At 50.5% G+C, this 26,751-nt stretch overlaps 8 protein-coding genes across 8 annotated transcripts; 7 read left to right on the top strand and 1 right to left on the bottom strand.

The window, feature by feature from the left end:
- Positions 1–533: 533 nt before the first annotated feature.
- On the top strand, positions 534–1,795 carry N7482_002972 (SDR family oxidoreductase; the record flags this gene model as incomplete). The annotated part of the gene is made up of 5 exons (XM_056685097.1): positions 534–588; positions 643–901; positions 973–1,402; positions 1,455–1,605; positions 1,671–1,795. The coding sequence occupies 5 exons, from the start codon at positions 534–536 to the stop codon at positions 1,793–1,795; spliced, it is 1,020 nt and encodes a 339-aa protein (XP_056548703.1).
- Positions 1,796–2,153: 358 nt separating this feature from the next.
- Positions 2,154–3,210, bottom strand: N7482_002971 (uncharacterized protein; the record flags this gene model as incomplete). Its single annotated transcript, XM_056685096.1, has 2 exons — positions 2,154–2,885; positions 2,998–3,210. The coding sequence occupies 2 exons, from the start codon at positions 3,208–3,210 to the stop codon at positions 2,154–2,156; spliced, it is 945 nt and encodes a 314-aa protein (XP_056548702.1).
- Positions 3,211–4,391: 1,181 nt separating this feature from the next.
- On the top strand, positions 4,392–6,374 carry N7482_002970 (uncharacterized protein; the record flags this gene model as incomplete). Its single annotated transcript, XM_056685095.1, has 5 exons — positions 4,392–4,519; positions 4,608–4,704; positions 4,760–4,799; positions 4,853–5,833; positions 5,899–6,374. The coding sequence occupies 5 exons, from the start codon at positions 4,392–4,394 to the stop codon at positions 6,372–6,374; spliced, it is 1,722 nt and encodes a 573-aa protein (XP_056548701.1).
- Positions 6,375–7,398: 1,024 nt separating this feature from the next.
- Positions 7,399–8,718, top strand: N7482_002969 (OmtB; the record flags this gene model as incomplete). The annotated part of the gene is made up of 3 exons (XM_056685094.1): positions 7,399–7,539; positions 7,661–7,911; positions 7,977–8,718. 3 exons carry the CDS (start codon positions 7,399–7,401, stop codon positions 8,716–8,718), a joined length of 1,134 nt encoding a protein of 377 aa, XP_056548700.1.
- A 2,289-nt stretch (positions 8,719–11,007) lies between these two features.
- On the top strand, positions 11,008–11,913 carry N7482_002968 (glutathione S-transferase family protein; the record flags this gene model as incomplete). Its single annotated transcript, XM_056685093.1, has 3 exons — positions 11,008–11,361; positions 11,433–11,755; positions 11,811–11,913. 3 exons carry the CDS (start codon positions 11,008–11,010, stop codon positions 11,911–11,913), a joined length of 780 nt encoding a protein of 259 aa, XP_056548699.1.
- Positions 11,914–14,918: 3,005 nt separating this feature from the next.
- Positions 14,919–16,262, top strand: N7482_002967 (Zn(II)2Cys6 transcription factor; the record flags this gene model as incomplete). Its single annotated transcript, XM_056685092.1, has 1 exon — positions 14,919–16,262. One exon carries the CDS (start codon positions 14,919–14,921, stop codon positions 16,260–16,262), a length of 1,344 nt encoding a protein of 447 aa, XP_056548698.1.
- A 1,330-nt stretch (positions 16,263–17,592) lies between these two features.
- N7482_002966 (type I polyketide synthase) lies at positions 17,593–23,194 on the top strand (the record flags this gene model as incomplete). Its single annotated transcript, XM_056685091.1, has 5 exons — positions 17,593–17,938; positions 17,989–18,299; positions 18,384–19,187; positions 19,267–21,900; positions 21,953–23,194. 5 exons carry the CDS (start codon positions 17,593–17,595, stop codon positions 23,192–23,194), a joined length of 5,337 nt encoding a protein of 1,778 aa, XP_056548697.1.
- A 1,044-nt stretch (positions 23,195–24,238) lies between these two features.
- Positions 24,239–26,553, top strand: N7482_002965 (uncharacterized protein; the record flags this gene model as incomplete). Its single annotated transcript, XM_056685090.1, has 2 exons — positions 24,239–25,778; positions 25,838–26,553. The coding sequence occupies 2 exons, from the start codon at positions 24,239–24,241 to the stop codon at positions 26,551–26,553; spliced, it is 2,256 nt and encodes a 751-aa protein (XP_056548696.1).
- Positions 26,554–26,751: the final 198 nt, after the last annotated feature.

The raw sequence follows: 26,751 nt of genomic DNA, 5'->3' as shown, positions 1-26,751 counted from the left end.
TGGTGGTGACGTGCCCGCCGCCATCCAATCAGCGACCGCACGTTCTTCATCCAGCGCCAGCGGAACCGCTTTGGGCGGATTGCCAGCTCTGAATGAGCGATCACTTCTGAATAGTGGCAGAGGTGTACTAGGGATTTTCTAGCAGACACTTCGAGTTTCTGAACAGCCCACTCCTCAAAGCGTACTCCCGCTACCTGGACAGGGTATCATGTCTCACAGCGTCCTCCACCTGAACCAAGCATAGCGACCGCAGGCATAAAGTTATGAACGGGCTTGGTCCAATCAGCTCCATGTATGGGATACATCTATTCGTTCGATGTACGGAGTAACGGCTGTGCAGCAGCGCAAGTGAAGGGAGTCACCTTCAGGCTGGGCGATTATCGGCATAGCGTGACCTCGGCCCAGCCGAGGCTGAACCGCGGCTGTGGGGAAAACGCGACGGGGACGGTCGCCTCCGCATCAATACAACACCACCCAGTCTACCTCTCTCTACGTGATACCCCGTCCACTCTTCCCTCGACACTCCTTTCATCATGCCGCTGCCACAGTCTGAGTACATTAGTAACATCTGGAAGGATGATATATTCAGTAGGAAACCCCCCTGGGCCGAATCCGAACTTGATGACTAACGAACATCTCCAGCAAACAAGGTTGTCTTTTGCACAGGCGGCGCTGGCACCATCTGCAGTGCACAGGTGCGCGCACTGGTTCACCTGGGTGCCAACGCTTGTATCATCGGCCGCAACGTAGAGAAGACGGAGCGTGTGGCCCAAGACATTGCCACCGTCCGCCCGGGGGCCAAGGTCATTGGTATCGGCGCCGTCGATGTTCGAAAGTTTGAGGACCTGAAGGAAGCGGTGGAGCGCTGTGTGAAGGAGCTCGGTGGTATTGACTATGTCATGTATGTCGCCTTATCATCCTATCATAAGCTTGTTTTTGCGGCTATGCTTTCTGTACTGACGGTTCTTGCAGCGCCGGTGCCGCGGGCAACTTCCTGGCCTCTATTGAGCAACTCTCAGTCAATGCCTTCAAGTCTGTCATGGACATTGACGTGATCGGATCATACAACACACTCAAGGCCACTCTGCCATATCTGGTCGAGTCGGGCGGCAAGAACAGAATGGATTCGGAAACTCGTATGCCCGCCCCCCTTCCCCTCAAATGTTTTTTGTTCTGGATTGGGAAGATTGACCCAGATCTAGTCCAGCCTGCTCCTGGTGGCACCGGCGGCAGAATCATCTTTGTCGGCGCAACTTTACACTACCGTGGCACGCCTTTCCAGGCCCATGTCTCCGTGGCCAAGGCCGGCATCGACTCCCTATCCAACTCCGTGGCCATTGAGTATGGTCCGCGAGGCGTGACATCTAACATCATTTCGCCTGGCCCGATTGCCCAGACCGAGGTGAGTCTATCAGAATTTGTCTTGGAGTTTCTGGGCTGACAATCATATGTAGGGTTTGGAGCGGCTGCTGCCATCTGACGCGAAGGCTGCCTACACCAAGTCCCAGCCCCTGGGTCGCTTCGGACACGTTCGCGATATTGCTGATGCCACCGTATATCTCTTCTCAGACGCAGGAAGCTATGTCACCGGCCAGACCCTTGTCGGTAAGTTATTCTTGATACCTTTGACAATCCTTGATGAAGGATGGTACAATCTGACTTGTCTGCAGTCGACGGTGCGAACTGGCGGATGTCGGGGGGCTTTTCGTCGAATGGAAACATGCAATACCCAGACTTCCTTCTATCAGGACAAGAAGTTTCCAATGTGACGGGCAAGAAGAAGTCGAAGCTTTGAGCTTTGGAGGATATCAGGATATTGCCGATTCTCTTGTTAGACGGAAGATTTTTTTTTCTTCGGACAACCTCATGGACACGAGACGATAAGACGGCAGAGGCCGGCGTACATGCATTACCATAATCGCTTCATTGTACACTTACCCATTTTAAATTGCGATGATTTGCACCGCGAGGGCAACATCTGCCTACTTGGGCTCGGTAGATATACACTGCAACGATACGATAACTACTTGACTGGAGCACGATGAATTCTCAGTTAATTCCGAAACAGATTGGTGATCTACAATATCGATCAAAACAACTTGCGTGCTACTAGATTGAACGGCAGGAAATCAAGATTCACCAGGCGCGGCCCTTTATGCCACTGAGCTCACCTCCCAAACGCGCTTGTTCAGAAACCACTGCCGTCGGCCCTGGACCACCTCAAACCCGACCTTGCGCTCTTCTGCAAGCTTCCACAAGGACTCAGTCATAAATGGCTCGAACGCATTCTTGAAGAGGTCCTCGGGAATTTCTCCGTGAAGAGAATGGACCAGTTCCCGGGCTGTCAAACTGCCTTTGGCATTATCGTCGGTACGAGAGACTTTCGTCAGTGCATGATAGATCTGGCGCTCGCGAAGCTTTTTGTGCCGAATGTATAATTGAATGGTCCGGGGCAGATTGAGAATTTTAATACCGTGGGCCGGATATCCGAACAGGCAATTTTGATCGCGCATGATCTCGAGGCTTTTCATATATTCACCGAGGTCTTCCGCCACACTGTAGCCGTGGCCGAGGACATTGTCTCCCGTGAACATAGCATTCTCCTCTTCGAGAATGAAGCACATGTGATCTACCGCATGGCCAGGGGTGAATACTGCGCGTACAATTGCACCGTCTGTTCGGAAGATTTGGCCGTCTTCAATGGGGAGTTGACCGGGGCTGGGCTGTGCTTTGTAAATCCGGGAGGTGAGGCGACGGTCATAGGCGATGAGATCCGGCACACCTTCTGTATGATCTCCGTGCCAGTGTGTGAGAAGGACATGTGAGATTTCGAGATTATTTTCTTTGAGCAGCTTGGTGATATTGGTTGCCCAGATGGGAATGCCCTGTGTAAGTCAAGCGTCAGCACCGCAATAGACATGTCAATATAATGTTTGACTCGACGACATCGGCAGTCATTCATGTTTTTCAAACAAAGACTCTTGATCCCAGACTTACTTGCCCAGTGTCAATAAGAATACGGGACTTCCCCGTACCAACTAGATAAGTGTTGGTCCCCTGGAGTTGCATCTCTCCCGGGTTGCCGCCCATGATCCGAATCACCCTGTCTGTAACAACTTCAACATCTGCCAGATGAGGAAGGCTTGCCTCTTGTGCGGAGAGATAGTCTCCCCAGGCGCACTGGTTGAGGGGGATGGGGTTGAGCGCCATGGTGGGTGTTTGGCAGTGGCTGACGAGACATCGGTACGACGGGGGATTACCCTTCCACTGTGATATAAAGCAATGAAAATATAGACATCAAACACATTTCCTGGACCCTTCTAGACCCGTGTTCCCACATGAGATCGGGCTCCCCGAGGGAGGTGGTGTGCCTAAACCTCGGATTCCGAAATACAAACGTCTACAGCTAGAGGGCAGCACGCCCCGAAGCCGCAACAGCCACTGAGGGCAGACAGCTAACACGCCCTACAACGGCCTTGGTAGGTACAAGGGTCAGCCTGGTTACCGACACATTGATCCACAGTGGTATGGCTTGAATCTCATATGAAAAGTTAGCTTCTGTCGATCGTACATCATAGGTGGTTTATGCGACCCTCGATTGTCAGGCAAGAACCCTCCGCGCTCGCTTGAGTCATTTTGATTGGAGCTGCCAGAGCGCAGACTTGCATAGTATTCACATCCGTTGTCCCAGCGCAGGGAGGCTTGTAATAGCTGAAATCCACTTGATCCCGCGTCTCAATATGCCGAAATTGACCCGCAGTAATTATAGGGTCGCCTCTGGGAATGTCATCCTTGGCCCTGGCCCCCCCCTGACCACAAGTTTCCGAGGCTGATGCGCTAGCATGACTTGACGAAATCACATCTATCACCACTGATAGTCCGAGAAACTCCAGGATGGAGATGCAGCGCCAACGGTAAGCCAAGGAATGGCGGATCGATTGGTTCTGTGGACAAATGGTAGCTTAATGTACATACTTTCAACTTATGCGACAGCCGGCACGGACAGGGGTTTACTCTCTCCATCAAGGCAGCTATCGCATAGAAAACCCACAATTGCAAAAGCAAATCCAAACGCAAGTCGGAATCCGACCCATTTCGCATCTATTCTCCTTGAGCCGGCCGTTCGCGTTCTCCAGCACCGGCCACTAGACTGCCTTACTGAGACGGGTTTCTTTTGGCCAAATGCAGACACCGCACAAGTCGGTTTCCGAGTCTATCCTATACAAGTTTCACTGTCACTATGGTAGAATGCGTAAAGTAAATAAATAGCGAGCTACACAATTGACGAATATCAGCCACGGCACAATCCAGTCAAAAGCAATCACCATAGATCATCTTCTTGCTCCTTTATTGTCTATAGCCTCTCAATCGACGCAACTTAAATTGTTAAGATGTCGAACATTCCGGAGAAGTGCGATGTTCTAGTCATCGGCGGTGGCCCCGGCGGTGCGTACTCGGCATGTTGCTTGGCACGGGAGGGAGTCGATACTGTCCTGCTGGAAGCCGATGTTTTCCCCAGGCAAGTCAGCTGATGAGCCCATCGGTTTACCCTGAAATTGGCTGGCTCAAAACAAGTACCTATGGAGTTTCTGACCGATTGGGCCTAGATACCACATTGGGGAAAGTATGCTCCCTTCCATGCGTCACTTTCTGCGGTTTATCGACCTTGACTCCACTTTCGACAACTATGGCTTCAAGATCAAGGTACTTCATGCTTTTCAACGGCAGCCATAATCAAGACTAAGACATTTTTTCACAGACAGGTGGCATGTTCAAAATGAACTCCAAGCCCCGAGTCTGTGAGTAGCTCCAGCGACTGGGCGATGGCAACGCTGTCTAACATGATTGCTAGTTACCGACTTCGTGGCTGCAGGTGGCCCACAGGGCTATACGTGGAACATTGTGCGATCTGAAGCTGATCAATTGATCTTCAATCACGCTGCCAAAAGTGGCGCGAAGACCTTTGACGGGGTCCGAGTTGGCGATCTCGAGTTCCAGCAATGGGACAAGAATGATCCGATGGAACAGAAACTGGCCGAGTTCCCTGATCCGAACCCAGGACGCCCCGTTTCAGCCCGTTGGTCACGCAAGGATGGCACCAGTGGCGTCATTAGTTTCAACTACCTGATCGATGCTAGTGGTCGGGTCGGCGTGGTGAGCACGAAACACTACAAGAACCGACGCTATAATCAAGGTCTCAAGAACATCGCTAGCTGGGGATATTGGAAGAATATGGAGCCGTATGACTTGGGTGGAGCTCATGAAAGTCAGCCTTACTTTGAGGCTTTGTCTGACGCGAGCGGCTGGGTGTGGACTATCCCTCTGCATGGAGATGTGGTTTCAGTTGGTGTTGTTCGAAACCAAGCTATTGCCACGGAGGAGAAGAAGAAACTAGGTTCTCCGTCCAGCAAAGACTTCTACCTGGAGAACCTCAAGCTTGCACCTGGTATCTGCGGCCTTATGGCCAAAGCGCAGCTTGTCTCAGAGGTCAAGTCTGCCTCCGACTGGTCGTACAGCGCTTCCAGTTATGCTAGTCCCAATGTTCGGTTGGTGGGCGATGCTGGATGCTTCATCGACCCGTTCTTCTCATCTGGCGTTCATTTGGCAATGGCGAGCGGTTTGTCGGCCGCTGCAACCATCTGTGCGAGCAAGCGAGGTGACTGTGATGAGAACACCGCGGCAGACTGGCACTCTAAGAAAGTGGCTGAAGGATACACCCGTTTCCTCCTGGTCGTCTTGAGTGCTCTAAAGCAAATTAAGGACCAGGACACCCCGGTTCTGACCGATTGGGACGAGGAGACCTTTGACCGTGCTTTTTCATTCTTCAGACCGAGTAAGTAGAATTCATTCGGATTCCTTCGTGCTCTCATGCTGATCACATCTCCTCGTTGCGTGAAGTCATCCAAGGTACGGTCGATGTCAAAGCCCGACTGACTGAATCGGAGATCTCCGACACGATCGACTTCTGTTGCCGAGCCTTTATCCCTGTTCCCTTGGAAGAAAAGGAAGCGGTTCACCGTAAAATGGAAGCTCTCGGCCTGAACAATGAGGAGCTTGACCCTAAGGCGAAAGCCGAGCTTGAGGCATCCATGTCTCCACAAGAGGTACATATCATGAACACGATCCGTGCGCGCGAAATGTTGCGGTCGGAGGATACCATCAACATCGACACCTTCAGCTTCGACACTATCCACGGGATGACCGTCAACCTGCAGCAGGGCCAGTTGGGCCTGATCCAACCTTCCGGGCAAAAGGCTGAGAAGTTGGACGTTCTTGGACTGTTCCATGGTGAGCACCGACAGGAGGATGCGGTGCCTGTCTCTGGTGACCAACCAATGCCGGGTGACCAGACTACAGCCCCTGAGCAAGCGTGAAAGTCAAGCATGACGCCAGAGTTCTATGCGTCCGTGACTGGTATAATATGACAAGACCTCTTTAACTCACCTCTTTACCTGAAATGAATGGACCGCACTTTTAGAAAGGCTTGGCCGACAAGATGAGTGGGGCATAAATTTAGTCGAAGCATGTTGCCAGGGCATACCGCTGCTGCCAGGCTGTTGCTTCATTTGCAGGTTACTTTCGGTGTTACTAAAGCATAATGAATTGAAGAATGGTTTTTCATAAATCGATGAATTATATCAAGATCGGAGCTATCGAAATTCCCAATCAAGGAACGATTGCATTCTATTGCAGGTAGCCTACTTTACCAAACAACGTGGATTCCACTTTCAGTTATTCCCCGAGCCAGAACTGGCAAAACATAGACTAACTTCATATTTTGGGGCATGTCCTGAAAGTATCTGCGATGCTTACACATTGAGAGCGTGGGAGGATAATCCCAAAGTAAGAGAAATATTGCATACCACAGATACCAAAGAACATCCATTCAGAACATTAGCTACGCTCAATATCAATAGTGAAGTATACGGCCTCATTGGGCCATCAGACATCAGAGATACGGTAACACATATACAGCGTTCAATATTGACTCCCAACCAAGTCTTGAGATTACCTGCACGCGGGATCCTTGATCTATAGAGACCCTAGTCGGGATGATCTCACCTGTTCATGGAAATAGTTTACGATATTGTTACTTCTGAAAGCTGTAAACAAAAGCAGTAACGGGGGCGCACAAATATCGCCTTCTTGTAGCTGAACAGGAATCCGACATCCTCGGAATCCGGCAATATACAGTCAAGGAAGATGCGGGGGCCAAAATTGGCAGGAGCACGAAAAGAGGTAAGGTTTCTCGGACAAGCAAATCGTACCTAAAGAAGAAGTAGCAAAAGAATACATATACAGTGATAGAGGATCATGCGCAGTTCCCATGATCAACACTTCACTAAAAGCTTCGAACAATCTCTTAAGCCGAGTCGATTGCTGTGAGTTTGAGTCACCATGAGTACGCCCTTCCCCTGCTTTGAAGAACATGCGGTGCCGCCCAACGAGACCAGCCGACTGCAGATGCAAAATGCGCTGCGCTCGGCTGCCGAGGCCACCGAGACCACTCACGATCTCATGCTACGGTTTTTTAACATGGTAAGCCATCTGCCCATTGGTGGCGCGATCGTTTTGAGGTTTTCTGTTTTCTTTCTCTCGCTGCTTTATGCCACCACCCAAAGAAGTCGCCTCTGTCTCACATACTTTCTCGACAAAACAGCAACTCGAATTGACCGTCGCTCGTATTGGCTGCGATATCGGCCTTTTTCGTATTCTGTCTGAGAGCGAAGAGCCGCTCAGTGTGGACACAGTGGCTGAAAGAACGGGTGCTGCACCTTCTCTTTTACGGCGGCTTCTACGGTACTTGGCTTCGATGCGCCAGGTTACCGAAACCAGCAAGGATCACTTCAAAGGAAATCAGGCGACCAATTCATTGGCCAATCCCACCATTCAAGACTGCATTTACTACATGTAAGCTGCGTTACCATTGGACTCCCTTCCAACTTCAGGCTTTGAGAGGCTGACTGCCAGCTCAGCTTCAATATCGGAGGTCCTGTCTACCAGGCACTTCCCGAAACATTGAAGGAGAACCAATATAATGACTCCAGTGGGATCCTTGCCTGGCACCGTGGGTTCAATACTAGGCTAGACTTCTTTCCATGGGCCAAGCAGCACCCAGACCATCTGAAATGGTTTCAGTCCCTGATGAGTGTTCCCCGTGAGGGCGACTGGCTGGATGTTTTCTCAGTTCCATCACTGGCCCAGTCGTTTGCCACCGATCAGGTTCTATTCGTCGATGTGGGTGGTAACCTCGGCCACCAGTCGGCGCGCCTTCGCTCCCGATACCCCGACCTTCCGGGACGAATTATCGTTCAAGATCTTCCCGAGACGATTCAGAATGCTCCGGTAGTAGATGGTGTGGAACTCATGGCCCACAATTTCTTTGAGCCGCAGCCCATCATCGGTGCGAAGGTGTACTATCTCCGCACCGTCTTGCACGATTGGGATGACGAAAAGGCCCTGGTCATTCTCGGCAGACTGGTGCCGGCCATGAATGCAGAGTCTTTAATTCTTATTGATGACATGGCAGTCCCGGACACCGGAGCGCACTGGTGGTCGGCCTGCCTGGACCTCCACATGCTGGCTGTTCTGGGCGCCCACGAGCGTACGGAGAGCCAGTGGCGCGAACTTCTTGTGCAGGCAGGTTTGAGGCTGATCAGTATTCGCCCCTATCATCCGACGATGCGACACTCAATTATTGTCGGTTCATTGCCTTAGTAGTAACCGGCCCGGTTGAATGTCAATGTGAAACTAGTTCAGGTAGCCCAGATAGCATAATAAAGTCTAGAATTCCAGGCTAATTCCCATTAAGTCCTTGACACTGCCAATAGCAAAGTTAAAATCCCCAAGATATTCGATTCTCGGAAGTCAATGAAGGCCGGAGTCGATTACTTAGTATTCGACCCTTTTGCGGTACTGCAAAAACTCCCTGGCACGCAAAGTACTCCATAGATGGTAAAGGACGGGGTGGACACCGAAAGAACTAGATCGTCAGTGTCAAATGGTGGCGAAGGATCATGCAGGGCGATGCAGGGGCCGAAAAACGGGAAATTGGAGATATGAAATCCTAAAAGCCGCAGAGTCCGTCGCCCTGTGGAGATCTTCTGCTTAGACTCCATATTGACACTTGGCGGTTTAGACTTTGCGGGCGCGGGCTTTCGCCAAGCACCGACACCGACGGGTGTCGTCGTATGTTCATTGGACGCCTGTCCTTTCTGATGCACTAGAGCAGTAGCCCCCAATTGGAACTGTAGTTAGCAAAGGAAAGGCAGCTGAAGATCATAGTATACTGTGCTTCCGGAACTCGATGTCACGACCCACACTCTTCGTTTGTTTCTCAAATCCAATGCCAAGATATACTACACCTCATTAGGAATGATCCCGTAGTATCAATATTCCAGTACAGTTCTCAATGTCATATTTTACTCAGATAATTACACGTCTTGTGTTCGAAAGCTGTAATTATCGACGGAATCCAAGCGATTTCTGCTCCAATCAACGCTTCGTGGCACCCTTCTCTTGTACTTCAACAGACAACTTTAGGGAAATATCAAAAATCCGAAGCACTTGACTGGTGGAAATAGCTACTTTCTCTCGTAAAATATTCCTGGGTTGATGGCCCAGCCCGATTTGCTTGTTCGCTCTTCTTTCTCAATTCTGCCAATGTTCATTCCCGTTCCTGTTTTGTCATTTGGAGCCCTATCGTTCCTATTTTTGCTATAAGCTTCATCCGAGCCCAGGAGATAGACTGTATTATTTCCTCAAGGGTTTGAATCTCCTCCAATTTCAGATCGATGCTCTTTTCCTTTGTTCGTTGCTTCCCAATCATAGTGGCGATGACAGACTCTTGTTGCTGCCTCCGTTGTGTAAATTCTGCCGCCCTGCTTGGCAGAAAGGAGCATAAGTATAGCCACCATGTCTCCTCAGTAGCTTTGTCCGTCATCACGCGTTGTTTCTCTCCTTTTAGACTGTCTCTCTCTGCATATAGTCTAACCAGATCCTTTTTTGCGTTGGTTAATGTACCCTCTGTTACCTTGCGCTCATCCTTGAGCTGTTGAAGCTGTTTTTCTAGCTCTGCTATCCTTCGATTCTTAATTTCCCGGGGACGTATCCTTGATTGATATATCCTGTCGTACTCTCGGCGCTTATCGACATTATAAAGGTTCTCGTACGCTTCGTGAAGCTGATTATAGCCGTATCAGTGATAACGCACGCCTAAAAAGCCGGTAGTCAAGCTTACTAGTTGGAAATCAGCTGTCGCATTAGGCGCATTTCTTTGACGATCAGGATGCTTGGCCAAAGCTAATTCTCTGTACATCGACCTGATAGTAGCCGAATCTGCAGACTGGGGGACCCCGAGGATTGCATAATAATCATTGTCTGTCGTAAGCGCCATATATAAGCCTGCCCAGAGAAATCAAGAGGATATCAACAAAAAGCCGATGAATGGGAGCGGACCGGTTCGCAGAGTGGAGATCGTAGGTGGTGAGAAGGAAGACAAATTTCGCCAGGGACCGATTGTAACGTGGGGCAGTGAGGTGTCAGCTATCTTGATAATACAAGCCATACATGTCTGGTATATTTCTGAGTATTATTGGACAATATAATACTATTCTCTGGACAGGGATAGTGCGGAAGAACTCCCAATGTGCAATAGTGTGTCTTGGCAGTTCGGATCCGTGAAACAAACAAAGAGTGTAGGTGGTGACGCCGATTTCCGGAAGCACTGTACTGTGGCCCCCGATAGCTCCTCTCCAACCCGTCAGAGATTCGCGCTCTGCGGGTTTTGGAACCGTGCACTCTTTGCACATTGCTTGCGCTCTTTGTTCCGAGGCTGACGCAAGGCCACAGGTTGAGGTGGCACGGAAAGCTTTCTTTGCTTTTTCTTCTTGTAACTTCGCAACTTTGTTTTCTCCTTCTCCAACTTTTCCTCATCCACTCTCACAATTGATTAGAGACCGAGGTATACCGCACGCTTCTCACCTCCCGACACCTCTCGTATTCATAATGGCTCTGCCCAAATCAACACCCACATTTACTGTGTTCCGAGGTTTTCCCGATAAGGGGTGCTATGTGTGGTCTCCATTCGTCACCAAGCTCGAAGCTCGCCTGCGCTTTGGAGAGATCTCCTATCGTACCGAGGCGGGGTCAGTTCCGAAGGCCCCGCGAGGAAAAGTCCCATATGTCTCCATCGAGCGTTCAGATGGCTCCTCTGAATCTTTGGGTGACTCGACCCTAATTTCAAAGGCCCTGATTGAATCTGGAGATCTGGAGGATCTCAACAGCAACCTCTCAGCGTCTCAAAAGTTGCAAGACATGTCCATCGGGGCTTTGCTGGAGGACAAACTGTACTTCTATCAGGTACTAAGACTATTTCTCTTTGAGGTATATCGCAAGATTGGCCAGCAGCTGACATTACTGGTCCGACATAGTGCCATGAGAGATGGGTATTGAACTACTACGCGATGCGATCCAAAATCCTTGCTGCTCTACCCTGGCCTATCCAGGTCATTGTAGGGAACATTGTATACAACAAAAACGTACGGACCATGGAAGGTCAAGGAACCCTGAAGTTCAGCACGGCTGAGATTGCGAGCTTCCGCCATGAGATCTGGGACACGCTGAACAATTATGTGAAAGCGACTGCTCATGCGGAGGATCAAGACGGCCCTTTCTGGATCCTGGGTGGCGATGGTCCGACCGATGCAGATGCCGTGCTGTTTGGCTTCATTGCGTCTAGCCTCGTCTGCATTGCGTAAGCAGAATTTCTACGATATTATCTGGCTATTCGAGTACTAACTCTTGCCCAGTGCACCGGACACCATGTCGAAAGTCAAGAGCTGCCCGGCTCTTGTGGATTACGCACGAAGAATCCACGACAAATATTTCCCAGACTACGAAATTTGGAAGTAAGCTAAGCAACAGGGTCTTAGCATGACACTGCGAGAATATTGATTCAACCTGTATTTGAGGGTTGGGGAGTGGTGAAAAGTCTTGTGTCACTTCAACTCTAATCAAATCTAATGCATCGTAACTTGTGAATATGGTGACAGGATATCGTTTACACCCTTTCTCCCCGTTTTTATCTCAAGTCAATCTGCAGTCCCCTCGGGTCTTGTTGATATCGCTGTCAGCGTATCCCAAACCTCTCGCCTTGATTCTTTTCTCGCCCAATAGCCTCCTCAATCACGTCACCCCCATAGATCCATGCGCTCGCCAGTAATATTCGCCTGAACTTGCAGCTGATCTCTCAACAAACAGGTTAAGATTTCGTAAATTTGCTGACTATGAGCTGATGGAGTCTGAGCTCGGGTTTCTTGAACACGCGTGGCAAAGTGGTGAACCGTATTTTCCACTTTTCGCAGTTCCCCGACCACGAGTTGATCCCTAATGCACGCTTGCATGGGTTTGTCAACAGTGAAATTCCCCACGGTAATGGGGATCGCAAGAACACGCTCGCTTTGATCGTAGTCGGCACTTGATGGGCCCGAAAATATCATTTGACCGTATCCTATCTGCCTTTCATCCTCGCGCAGCATAGCCCGATACCAGGCCATCACTCGGTCGCACAAAATAACAAGAAGTAGCTGGACGGAGGGGATTGCAGAACAGGAACACTGGAGAACATGCGAGACCAATTCCATTGCCACTCGATTCGTTGTCAGGGCATCATCCATTTTGCGAACCTGGTTGGAATCGTAGGAAGGTGAATAACCCTCGTCACTGACAGATAGACAGGCCGCGGGTGGCACACAGAGCGTCTGAAGTGCGCGTAGGACTGATCGTGTGCATGTTTGATTATGTTCCGAGCAAGCACTGGTTATTTCATGGATGCTGCGCACTCGATAATCACTGTGGATGGCAGTAGAGGCGAAATCTGTGTCCAGGAGTATGACCTGGTTTGGGTGGGTCGGTGTGAGCATCTCAGGGTTCGAGAAGAAGACATTCAGCCAGTAGCTGAAACTACTGATTGGCAGGCAATATCAAAATTCTTATACTGCGGGAAATTTCATTTAGAGACCAAGAGAAACATCCAGACCATTGTTCTCTTATCAACCTCGACGTCAATCTTTCACTCGCCATAGTTGCTGATTAAAACCCTGCGGATTTCAAAAATATTTAGTGCTCTAACTTCTTTTCGCGCCGCGCGTCGACTTCCTGCGCCAAAAGTTGCTCATCGTGACCATCCTCGTGCAGCATTGACCGGAGATCCGTTATGGAAGCTCCACTATATTGCATTGCAGAGTCGTCATAGGTAGTGGGTGCCAGATGTATATGTTTATTTTCTTTTTCAATTCCTGCTGTCATGCTCGATTATTGATTTTTACTTTTTATGGTGTGCTCCCGTTCAACTCCGTTCACTGACACCTCTTGGCACACTTGAAACAGAGTCTGACAAGTGTATTTGTGTATGAACATTTGAACGATTGGATATGAACGCATCTGTCGAATGAGATAATTCCTGTAGGGCGCGCAGGAACTTGCCGGAAAAGTAATGGGACCATTGTATCATGGAATCTCATATCCCACTTAATTGACAACCAATCTCATCAGTCCTTCCCAAGCTTCCGCAGTCTTCCGCGAATCCTCTAGGAACACAAAACCATGCAGTATCTTATTAGTATAAGTGGTCCGTCAACGTACAAAACGCCGTCGAAAATGTATTGAGATGGCACTCCTGGTCCTTCGGGTGGCGATTGGCTTTCAAACTGGGCTAAACACGCGCTGGAACCGGCACCAGGTGGATGTGTCGGCAGTTCCGCTCTTCATCAATTCCCTCCCGACGCACATGATATGACGTTGCATATCTAAGTCCATGTAGTTGATTCAGCGGACTCGAGAGACGACTTTCTTTATTTGCCGTGGGCAAAGTCTCAGAAGGATCGTCAGAAAAAGTCGCGTGCTCAGCTCCGACCCATGATAAGCAAAGTGAGATCGGCGAAAGCAACGCCAATTTACATTAAATTTTACCACATGGGGATAAAAATGCAATATAAGGCTGTTCACCAGGCAAAACGGTGCAGCTTATACACCTCATGGCTTGCAGATTAGCCTCAGGAAAGATAATAATGATCCTGGGCCCTGGTCAAAGTATACATACGACACTCAACCTTCTCTACCTACAACCCCGGGCTTTCTCTACCTTTCTCATGTTCACAAGCTATTGGCAACTTCACGAGGCTCCTGGAGCAATTGAAATCGTGGCCTCCATAAACATGCACAATCCGAGCCCCCGCTGACGGTTACAGTCCACGCATAGCCCACCAACAAATCCAAAATACGAAATAGTACCGTCGGATTAACTTCGAAAGTTTCATATTGGTTGCTTACAAAATTTCCTTAATAACGCGTCAGACTATCGATTGGGTCCCACTCCCTCTTGTCTTTAGCCAAGTGGCTGTTTCGCACTGCAAGATCAGGACCACGGATGCTGCATGAAAACTGAAGGAGAGTAATGAAAGGAAGCCACTCAGCCTTTCCTTCTCTCTGTATTAAATTTGAGTAATAAATACTCAGTCACCACGTCGCTGGAGAGGAATGCCTTCATTGGCTCTTTTGGGCTCTAATGCCATGCAAGTTTCCATATTCCTCCACCGCGACTTCCAATAAGCAGGTGAGTGCCAATTCATTACAAACGATAACAGCAGGTTTGGTTCAACCTCGTATTACGTGTGTTTTCTATGCGTAATTCCACTGGGAAGAGGTGTGTCAGGTTGAGTTGTCACTAGAGTATTGAGACCTAATTGAATTTGTATTTCACGGAGCATGGCAAAACGCTTGTCACTGTGAATTCAAGTGAAATCCGGTTCAGCCTCGGTAAATATTAGAACCATTTATGCTTGCCACGTCCGGCCTTGAACATTCTCGCTGCGACGGACGATTTCTGAAGAGATTCTGTCCAGGACCTTTACCTAAACATGAGCTCCAGCAGCCCTACCACAACGACGGGGGCCGGAGGCAGAGCCGGGCCGCCAACCACGCAAAAGCTCAAGGATAGTTGTGATCCGTGTTCGTCGTCTAAAGTCAAATGCAACAAAGAGAAACCAGTTTGCAGTCGATGTCGCAAGCTGGGATATCCGTGCTTCTACAGTCCTGCGCGCCGAATAGGGCGTCCACATCCAACCCGTCGAAGTGTCAGTCGCAAATCACCGGAACCACATCCTTCGTGCTCGACAAGAGAGTGTGTCGTCAACTCTAGCATGTGCAATACGGCTCAAGGCTCTCAAGTTCTTGCGAAGGAAGCGCAGCTGCATCAGGGACCACAGCCATCCATCCTTGACGGGACTGAGCCTTCGGCAGGGGGTGTTTGTGCAGAAAATCCCCTGCATTGGTTTCACGATGTAGACATTGCAACCGGCGGTGTAGACGACACTGAAACAAAACCGACAGCCGCTCTAAACGAGGCCTCATACATCTTAAATGAGGAATTCAATCACAAACAGATCTCTAGCCTTTCGCAATCTCCGCTGGCAGACCTTGAATTTTTCAACCTCTCAGATGTCTTGAACGGTGACTCAAACTGGCTTGACTTACTTCAATCTGAAGCCAATTGGCATTTCATTCCGCTCGAAATACCCCTGGCACAAAGTTCTAGCCAAGCTTCTAGCGCTGGCGTACTCGAGAGCGGTGATATCCCTTCTGGCGCTCAGACGCCAATGTCCGATTCACCCGAGCCGGATTGTGTGACGAGAGCAATCGACATCTTGCGTCGTCTCCAAACGTCTCACAATAAAATCACAAACGAGACACAGACCAGTTCGTTGGGATACGAATTATCGAGCCGTGTGCAGACCGCTGCTTGGGCGATCAACCGACTTTCGATGATCTTGATATGCCCCTGTTCACGGAAGATATATGTCGCTATTCTGGTCGCTGCAGTCTGCATGGCGATTTTGGATGTTTACGACTCGTTGTTTCAACAGGAGCAAGACCAGAATGTTGGACACTACCTGAAAGACCGATCTCAAGGGGTGGTAATGGGCTTTCCCCCAGCTTTCGAAATGAATAGCAATGGGTGTGGGGTGAGGGAATGCGCCGAGTTTACCGGTTTGGAATCGGTCGAGGTTGAAGCCGACATATCCCCTGTACATATCTTGGAGGAGCTCTCCAAGCTGGCCAATGTGGTGATGCAATTCTCCCGTAGGTATAAAGGGGATGCTCGTACGCAGTCTACAGGCACGCTTTCTGCTTTGGCGGATTCGCTAAAACTGCGGTTACGGTCGGTCACCAATGAGGCCTTGGACTGGAAGGGGTCAGGATGATGTTGGAAGGATATTCTAAGGCTCATGTTTGTTTTAATGAATATTTCGGTATACTTCAGAGCAATTACATATTTTCAGAATAGTAGCTTATTCCTTTTCTGCCCTCGAAGTGTCCAGTAGAAGAGATTTCAGTTTTCTAAACAATGCTACATAGTAAGGACAGAGAAGAAAAAAGATATGAAATACAGTTCAGGATTTCATGGTTTGCAGTAAACCCTACACCCGAGAAGTTTAGGTCCCTGTCCACTACCGATCGATCACAGCGATTCGCTCTCAGGTGCACATGAACCAAATCCAAACCACCGTAGCTGCGGGAAGGAACGTGCGGGCGTAATTCAGAGAAGCCCATCTTTTCATCACATTACAACTATTAATGGCTTCCGCAGTTGCCGGTGCACAGTTGTGAGATTTCCCCTTTGAAGTTGTCTCGGTACGGTTTCGAGACAACTTCCTATGGCGCTCTAGTAGTGCTTCCTCGAGAGGAACAATCATGACCAGTGTGAATGGCACCAAGCTAATGGCAAGCAAGCCTGCAACCGCCAAATTCAAAACACTGTTATGGCTGGAAGATGTGGGACTGCCGTAAATAAAAGTCAAGAGCCCGTTGAGAAAAAATATGAAGCTTGAAAACATCGCCTGGGTGGGGCAGAGGTAGAACCCTCGGTCGAAAGTAACTTTCCACATCGAAAGCACCGTATACTCAGGGGCATCAAGCACGCTGAGTATCGCAGCCATTGAGACATAAGACAGGCTTATCTGGCAGCCTACGACTTAGAGTCAGCACTAAGGCTTTCAACTATAGCACCAAAATGTACTGATTTTAAGCCTTCCACAAAGGTTGAGGTCCTAGTCGTTTGAAGTGATCAGAAAATACTCACCGAGTAAGATAGAGGTGCTAGTGGCCCCAACCACAAGCAGTGGATAGTATAAAGCATGAACCATGGCGACAGCGTTCTGTTTACTCTGTGATACCAGATAGAGCGATCAAGAAAGCGAAGAGCTAGGTAATAATATGACAGTTTCCTCTCGCGGGTACAGACGAGCTTTTGACGAAGCTCAGAGACACGGTGTTTGGATAATAGCCGGAGTCCGTATACCGCCGAGTCGGTATCCGACATGATGAGTCTTCAGCTGTCCGCGTGCTGAACAGTAAGCCTCCTAATCCAGCTCTTGTTGGAGATAGTCCTAGCTGAGTAAGGCATATATGTGGACCTTTTTTCGCACCTTAATGATAGAGGTTTTCGTCCATCTAAAGACTTCAAACCTCCGGCTCCCAAGAGATGATCAGATAGACTACCTCTGATTGCATTGTGAAAAATTTCGTGCAGCCATGGACACTCCCTCTTCCCTTTCCACCGACGAGATGAATCGTTTCAGCAGTAGGCTGGCGTTCTTTGGAAATGACTTTCCCAGCGGAAATATCGCAGACCTCTTCCGTCGTCTACACCGGTGGTCCAAGGACAAAAGGTTCCATTTCCTAGCGTTTTTCTTGGACGAATGTGTGTCGACCATCAATGACGAGGTGATCCTGCTCTCACAGTCTGTCCCAGCTCAATTGATTCGCATTCAAACCATCATGGGTCTGGTCGACGGCTGGGAAGCCAACCGCCTTGCGCCAGTTGGGGGGCGATTGAGACCGCCCTTCTCTGCATACTACAAGTCGGCGTCCTTATCGGGTGTGTTTAATTATTGAAACGTCTGAGCGCCGTGAAAGCAATGCTAACAGATAGGAACAGACACCACGAAGCAACGAACCAGAAATATGACCTGGCGGAGACAGGCACGACTCTGAGTGGCTTGAGTATTGGGCTTCTCTCGGCTGCGGCAGTAGCTGTCTCCACCTCTCTCTCCGATCTGGCTTGCTATGGAGTAGAAAGTGTGCGGATTGCGTTTAGAATGGGCATTCATGTTGACGGAGTGTCGCAATATCTTGAGTCCTGCGAACCAGATAGTAGCCCCAAAAGCTGGGCATACGTTGTTACTGGAGTTTCCGCAGAAAACGTGCAGCAAGAGCTTGATAGATTCAACAGGGACACTGTAAGTCCTGTGCTTGCAAGCATGTCCCAGGACGCTGAAGCAGACCTACTACCAGGGGCATTATCATCTAACTGCTGGTTTTAGATGAGCCCAGAACTTATGAAAGTGTTTATCAGCGCCGCTGATGCCAACTCCGTCAGTATAACAGGTCCTCCCTCTCGCCTGATCAATGCTTTTCACCACTCCCCTGTGCTGCGATATTCAAAGCATATGGCTCTTCCCGTTTACAATGGTCTGTGTCACGCTGCCCATCTCTACACGCCGCAGAGTGCTCGGACTATCGTCGCTATCCCCGAAGAAAAGGCCTCGGCTTCGGTTCACCTACCGGTTTTATCGGCGACAACGGGAAAACCACTCGTAGCTACCAAATCAAGGCAGCTGTGGGAGGAGATTGTCATGGAAATTCTCACCCGCGGAATCTACCTCGACAATCTGACCGCGGGGGTGATACGGCAGTTGTCAGTAGTTAGATCCCCTGAAATAGAGGTCATCACTCTGCGAACATCTTTAATTGCCCAGGGGCTGTTATCGTCTATTCAGTCTAGTCTGCCTGATGTCACTCTTCGAAAGACTGACATTGTTGACTGGTGCCTCACTGAAGAGCCGGACTTTTTCCCGAGTGCTCCCCGCTCTCCGCATCAATCGAAGCTCGCGATAGTCGGTATGGCCTGTCGACTCCCCGGAGGTGCCAATGACTTGGAGCTGTTTTGGAAGTTAATTGAAGAGGGGCGGGATGTTCATACTCGTATTCCTGCGGACCGCTTCGATATTGACACTCATTACGATCCGACTGGCGACACTCCCAACACCACACAAACACCATTTGGAAATTTCCTCAATTTTCCAGGAATGTTCGATGCAAACTTCTTCAACATGTCTCCCCGCGAGGTACGTAAGCTTATTCCGGCAAAGCCGTCCCAACTGGAAGGAGACTGATCCAGAAATTAATTATTGTGAACGAATTCAGGCTGAGCAAACCGATCCAATGCACCGGCTTGCGCTAGTGACTGCCTATGAAGCGCTTGAAATGGCTGGATTTGCACCCAATCGTACTCCATCAACTTGTCTGCGCCGTATCGGTACCTACTTTGGACAAGCCAGCGATGACTGGCGAGAACTAAACGCCGGCATGAACATCGGTACCTATGCCGTCCCAGGAGGCGAGCGAGCCTTTGCAAACGGACGCATCAATTATTTCTTCAAGTTTTCCGGTCCAAGCTTTAATATTGACACGGCGTGTTCCAGTGGTCTGGCCGCTGTCAACGCCGCGTGCAGCGCATTGTGGGCTGGTGAAGCGGATACTGTCATTGCAGGCGGGCTGAACGTTATTACCAATCCTGACAACTTTGCTATGCTCTGCAGGGGACATTTCTTATCCAAGACGGGTCAATGCAAGGTCTGGGATAAGGATGCAGACGGCTATTGTCGAGCAGATGGTATCGGTTCAGTGGTCATCAAGCGCCTCGAAGATGCCGTCGCGGACAACGACAACATAATTGCAACTATTGATGCCGCCTTTACCAATCAATCGGCAGATGCGATATCTATTACTCATCCGCATGCCGAGTCTCAGCAAGAAAACTATCAACAAGTCATGCAAGCTGCCGGTATCAACCCGGTCGCTGTCAGTTATGTTGAGCTCCATGGGACCGGCACCCAAGCTGGTGATTCGGTGGAGTCCGAATCGGTGGTGGGAGTCTTTGCAAATGCCAAATTGCGTCGGCACACACCATTATTGATGGCTTCCGTCAAGTCAAATATTGGTCACGGAGAAGCTGCAGCCGGCGTCGCCTCCTTAATCAAAATGCTGCTCATGTATCAGAAAAACATGATTCCACCGCACGTTGGTATCAAAACTGAGATTAATCCAGTTGTCGCCAAGAACCTCGAGCGAGGAAAGGCTCGTCTAGCTTTGGAAAAAACCCCATGGCCACGAATTGGTGATAAGAAGCGCTTTGCGCTCGTGAACAGCTTTGGAGCACACGGCGGCAATACAACACTGCTTCTTGAGGACGCACCAAAACACGTCCGCATTGGAAATGACCCTCGCCCTACTCATGTCATCTCTCTGTCTGCCAAGAGCAAATTGTCACTCAATGGAAATATTGAGGCATTGCTGGCTTACCTCGATCAAAATCCTGATACTGATCTTGGTGATTTAGCCTACACTACGTGTGTTCGTCGGATCCATCATCACACTCGGGTTGCAGTTGCGGCGTCCAGCATTGCACAACTTCAAAAATCTTTGGATGGCATCATTTCTGGGGATGCCGTGAGCACGCTTCGACCTGTCTCCGGCTCATATGTATCTGTCCCATTCACATTCACTGGCCAGGGTGCCTTCTATTCGGCCATGGGTAGGGATTTGTATGAAGCCTTTCCCATCTATCATGCTGCGATCCATGAGCTAGACCATCTTGCGCAGTGTCTAGGCTTTCCTTCCATCATTGCTGCCATCGACGGTACCCTCGAAGACGGGAAGTGTGGGTCGCCACTTGTTACACAGCTGGCAATTCTCATCAGTGAGATTTGCTTGGTTCGGTTCTGGGCTTCTCTGGGTATTACCCCCAGTGTAGTTATTGGGCATAGCCTGGGAGAATATGCCGCCCTGGTAACAGCGGATGTCCTCTCTGCTGCAGATGCCATCTTTCTAGTCGGCAAACGAGCCGAACTACTTCTCGATTCATGCCAGCTAGGCAGTCATTCTATGCTAGCTGTCCGTGCCTCTGCGGAGCAGATCAAGAAACTCACGCCCACAGATATGCCCTTCGAGCTCAGCTGCATGAATGCGGTGGAAAGCACTGTCCTTGGTGGCTCTCAAGATAATATTCAGGCTATTCGCGCCATCTTGGAGAACGAGAGTCTCAAGTGCACTCTGCTTGATGTTCCATTTGCATTCCACACAGCCCAAATGGATCCCATTCTAGAGGCCTTCGAACGAGTCACTCAGCAAGTGACATTCCGCACGCCCAGTGTTCCGATTCTTTCGCCTCTCTTGGCACACGGAATCTTCGATGGGAAGACGGTGAATGGCCAATATCTTTGCCGTGCAACGCGTGAAGCGGTTCGTTTCTGTGATGCCTTGGATGCTGGTCGAGAATTGGGTGTTGTACCGGAGAACGCGACTTTTATTGAGATTGGCCCACACCCTGTCAACGGCCCGTTCATCAAATCTCGAATGCCACAGGCTCGGATCTTGGCTTCTCTGCGCAAGAACGAGAACAATTTCACGACCATGGCTAGCTCGTTGGCCACTTTGCACACCGACGGATTCCCAATTGATTGGAATTCGTACTTCCAGCCATTTGAGAAGGCACACTTTCTTCTACCCATCCCAAAGTATTGTTGGAATGAAAAGAACTATTGGATTCAATATACCGGTACTTGGACACTGGACAAGGCTTACCCTAAGGGCAGCCGACCAGACACAGTCTCTTCAACCCAAGGGTCTGCCCTGCGGACTTCGTCTGTCCACCGCATCATCTCTGAGGATATAGGTGGCACTATTGCAACCATGGCTGCCATGTCAGACATCATGGATCCCGAATTCCGTGCCGCAGTGGATGGGCACAACATGAATGGTTACGGTGTAGCCACTTCGGTAAGCCTTCTGTGTCCCCCTTCCAACAGCCCGGTCACTAACATTCTTCTAGTCTCTTTGGGGTGACATGGCCATGACCATCGGTGAATACCTATACAAGAAGCTCCTTCCTCAAACCCGTGACGTCCACATGGATGTTTCCAATCTGGAGGTCCTTCACGCACAAGTAGCACATACCGATAAGAGTCGGGCTCAATTACTCCAGATAGAGGCAACCCTTAATCTTCAGTCAAAAGAGATGCCGATTCAGTGGTTCACTGTTTCCAGTGACGGCAAGCGTGCGGCGGAACCCTATGCTTCGGCTACGGTCAACTTCGCTGATCCTGCTGAGTGGCGCAAAGAATGGGATCGAGTAACGCATCTAGTCAACGGCCGAATCGAATCTTTGTCTGCAAAGGCCCTCAATGGGGCTGCAAATCGTCTGTCTCGAAATATGGCCTATACTCTATTCAAGAATGTGGTTGATTACAACGACCACTACCGTGGCATGCAGTCGGTAGTGCTAGACGGCATGGAAGCCTGCTCGGAGATCATCCTGAGCCCCGACCGACATGGCACTTGGCACACGCCTCCCCACTGGATCGACAGTATCTTCCATATTGGAGGATTTGTGCTCAATGGCAGTGACGCGTCCAACACCAAGGACTACTTCTATGTCACCCCTGGCTGGGGTAGTTGCCGCATCATTCAGCCTCTGGTGGCTGGTGGCCGATACCGCAGCTATGTTCGCATGGCACCCATCGAGGAGAAAAATATGTATGCCGGCGACGTATATGTGCTCCAGGGGGGGGAAGTGGTCGCCATGATGGGCGAGATGAAATTCCGCCGCGTACCTCGCGTGTTGATGAACCAGTTTTTCTCCCCGAGCGATGCTACCTCGTCCAAGGTGCCTGTGCCTGCTACTGCCCTGGTTGTTAATCCAAAAGTGCCATCAGCAAGTGTGCCCGCTGCAGCTGCAACTGCCGCTCCTTCGCGCGGCCCCGCTGTAAGCACCAGCCCGGCTCCTCAGGAAACGACGCTTGGCCCTAGTGCGCCTGCACCCACGGAATCCGCAGAACCAGCTTCGCCGGAAAGCCCAATTATTACTGACTGCCTTAAGATTATCGCGCGTGAGACTGGGTTGGACCCTAGTGAGCTTACTGATAGCGCGTCTTTTGTCGAGCTTGGTGTGGACTCCCTTATGTCGCTTGTTTTGTCGGAGAAGTTCAAGGCGGAGCTTAATTTAGAGGTGAAGAGTTCTGTTTTTATTGAGTGCCCAAATATCGGGGAATTGAAGGGCTGGTTGGATCAGTGATCGGCTTGGGGAATCGTTCTTCCATGTTGCACTCGTCAGCTTTACTGTCCTTTGCTCTGTGTATCGTCCTTTTCTTCTCGGTCCCGTTTTTCCCTCTCGCTTTGGCCCATTCCGGTTGATTAGTTAATTTCTCTCGGTTCCGTTTTGAGTCATCAGTCATCATCATTACTATGGCAATAAATCATATTTTGATCTCTCCCCTCCGGACAAAATGTCCAGAGGGAAACCAAAATTTTGGCTCCACCCAGTGGACGCGTGGGCGGGGCTATCCACCGAGACGCGCACATCTCCTTTATCCGGCCGGCCACAGCCGTCAAAGCTGCCCCGGTACGCTGAAGATAGTCTTAGGTACCGTACAAGTCAATCGTAAGACTAATACACGACTCAAAAGCCCACTTCAAATACAAAGAAATCATTTTCCTTCATTAGAGTAATATGTTCTCTCTGGTACCCACGCGGGCGATCCCGGGGGAGTTCTCCAGTGGTGGATTCTATTTTTGCAGTGGGGGCCAAATAAAGGTTAAAAATATATCAACAAAGAGACGTCCATTGCGTCAACGGTGTGTCCCCTGTCAAGGTGTACGTTCGGGGTGCATATCAACAGAACAGGCTATTTAAGCATCTGTTATGTTGCTCGAATATTTGCATATCTTTTGATGTCCACAAGTTTATATATACAAGAGTATTCGGCGATGTACGGATGCATCATCTTGGGAGGCGCCGAACTAAGCAACCCGAGGCCCGGCGACAATGCTGGGGGTTTATTCATGGTAGATAGGTGGTCTGAGGGTCACTTGTCAAAGATATCTTCTTCGTATTTTCCCCTTTCAAATGCTTTGTTCACGACCACTAGACAATGGTGTCTATAGAAATACGCACCGTCGAAGATTAGTACAAGAACCTCGAAGCCCCCACGCGTCCACCATCCCGTTGACCAGTATCCCTTGCTGGACAATCCCCCGTGTGAAGGTGTATAGTCGCCACTTGATCAAGACTATTTCTATTAGTCCAAACAAGCCCATTCTATCCAATAAAAACCACCCTATGGCATCCTCTTCCTCTTCTTCCGCATTTCCTCGCTCCGAGGTTCCCAGCAATGATTCCGGGTACTCGACCGCGGATATTCGCGGCAGTCAACGGATAGCCCGAGCAAAGGAGCAAGAGAGGGTGTCGATCAAAAACATCCCCAAGCGGGAGCTCGAGCAGGCCATCGATGATGAAAGAAGAGTGCACGAATCCGAACGAACCGATGCCCACAAGCTGAGAGCATCCCATAATGAGCTGGTCGCGCGGCAGGACGAGTACGAGGCTGTTATCGCCAAGGTGGAATCCCGAGCCTTCGCAAGCGAGAAAGAGGTCCTCCAATTACAGGAGTCGCTTTCCGAATTAAGAGTGCGTGGACAAAACAACGAAGGCTGGATCGATCTTGTCGGAGAGCAAAACCGGGAACTGGAGGCAGCCCATGCGAAAGTTCTAGCTCGGTCCGCCGCACGAGATGGCGGGCTCCGTCGAGAGATGGAGCTGATGGAGAAAAGAGCGTGGCATCTCGAACAGTCACTCACTATGGCCTGCAAGGATGTGAACGAGTATGGCATTCTCTTTCACAAGAACGCCGAGGATTGGGCGGCGTTGGTACAGTATCTCGAACAGCACAAGTGGGAGCAAGAAGAGAGGCTCCACGGATTGCGACAGGTGGTTGCAGACTGTGTCGATGCTATGCAATGCTTCCACGACGACGTCAACCTGCTCTTTCAACTCGCACAAGTTCGAACTGCACAGAACTACGTTCGCCAGCAAAGGAAACTAGCCCAAGCCAGCAGAAGACGTAAGGATCGGCCGTCAGGATCGGAGTCCGACAGTGATTCGACCACATGGCGCCTGGCGCATCGTATACGACGCCCTCGACAAACCAGATCCCGCCAGCCCGCTCTCCAGCCTCCCACGGACGGCACCACGATGAATGCCGGCCAACCGTTTGCCGGGCAAGGAGTGTTCGCAGAGCTCCCGCAAGATGAACTGGGCCCCTTGGCGCCGCTCAGACCCCTGATCGAAGAGGTCCGCAGCGACTTCCTCATGTATGATGTCCACGGATGCTGGCGAAGCGGTGACTCGGTTCCAAGCGCCGACTTCGGGCATGACCAAGCTCGACCTGGAGGACATGAATCCATGGCGGAAGAGTGGCCACAATGGGGCTACATCGACCAGGACAGGGAGCCTATCGCCGTTGCAGAGACGCGCGTAGGTGTCGACAATCTGAGTCTCTGTCAGCGCCAGGACTCGGCCCTCTATAACAACCCAGGTTGGTGGGGATCCAAGGGTCGCCTGGCCTCTGACAGCTCAGCAGCCGACTCGAGTTCTGACAGGGAAGAAGAATTAAATCTCAGCCCCATGTTGGAATCTTTTGTTCCTACTAGAGCGCAGCGAGAATCCATCGAACTTGTCCACGCGCGGACGGGGATCGAGGTGCTCGGGCTCGAGCCGTACGGATCCATCCCCACCCCCCGCGACTCTGCGCTCCACAGTTGGGAAACGGATATGGAGATGGAGATAGATTGGCATCGGTACCATCTCGAAAGCGTGTTCGGTTTGCGCCGCCGATTCAGTGCGATTCCGATGCGGACGACGATACCTACGAACAACCAGATGGGCCTATCTTGAACAAGCGGCGGAAGACTCGCGACACTGGCCAGGACACGTCTTCACCCCGCCCGGCACACCCTCACGGTGTGAATGACGAACCGGCCCGGGGTCCCACTCCCAAGGTGGATACTCGGGGAAAGTCGATCGATAGGAAACCCCATTCTGAGGGAATCGACGCCAGAGATGCGCTGCTGGCGCGGCCAAACAACCCGGCTGCCTCCTCGTCGCAGGCACCAGGACTGGGACGCGAACGACCACAACGCCCCGAAGCTAAGCTGCGGTCCTTGTCTGTCGGTGATTTGCCACGGACGCCAGAGGAAGAGCGTCAACACTCCCCTCGGCGCATTCCGGGAATGTGGCCACACCAAGTGAAACCCCTGGCAGACATGACTGGCCAAGTTGCTTACGAGAAGGTAGTGGCAGCGGTGGCGGCGATCAAGGCGGTTGTGAAGGAGGTTATCCCGGTCGGCATCGAGTGGTTGGACTACATGCACTACAAGCATCCCAAGTATTTTGTGTACCCAACCCTAACCGCGATGTGGCTGTGGCACAGCTATGGGCAATACAAAGTGTGGCACAGTTGGGCGAGCCTGAACGACTTGCCCGTCGAGGTCATGCAGCACTTGCGCAACCCACATGCATCGGAGATGGGCTGGATGGGCTCGGTGGAGTTCGGCATATCCAAGTGGATGGACTTCGACCGGTCGCTGCTCGGGTGAGAAGCGTCATGTTGGACTTGTTATGCCCCGGTCGAGGTGGTCGTGTTCGGCCGTTCGGGTTGTTTGGGCTATTCGGGGCTAGGCGCCTTTTGGGGATTGGCGTGTGGAAGGTCTGTCATGGAAATACGCGTGCTGATAGTGCGATTGATTCGGGGGACCCCAAGCAGAGCGGAAGCCAACGCAGATAACAAAGTCTGA

This window comes from Penicillium canariense (genome assembly GCF_028826845.1).
Source record: "Penicillium canariense strain IBT 26290 chromosome Unknown utg000001l_segment0_segment0, whole genome shotgun sequence".
In the NCBI taxonomy this organism is placed as follows: Eukaryota; Fungi; Ascomycota; class Eurotiomycetes; order Eurotiales; family Aspergillaceae; genus Penicillium; species Penicillium canariense.
Note: the sequence above shows the minus strand (reverse complement) of the source record. Positions and strands in the feature narration are given on the sequence as shown.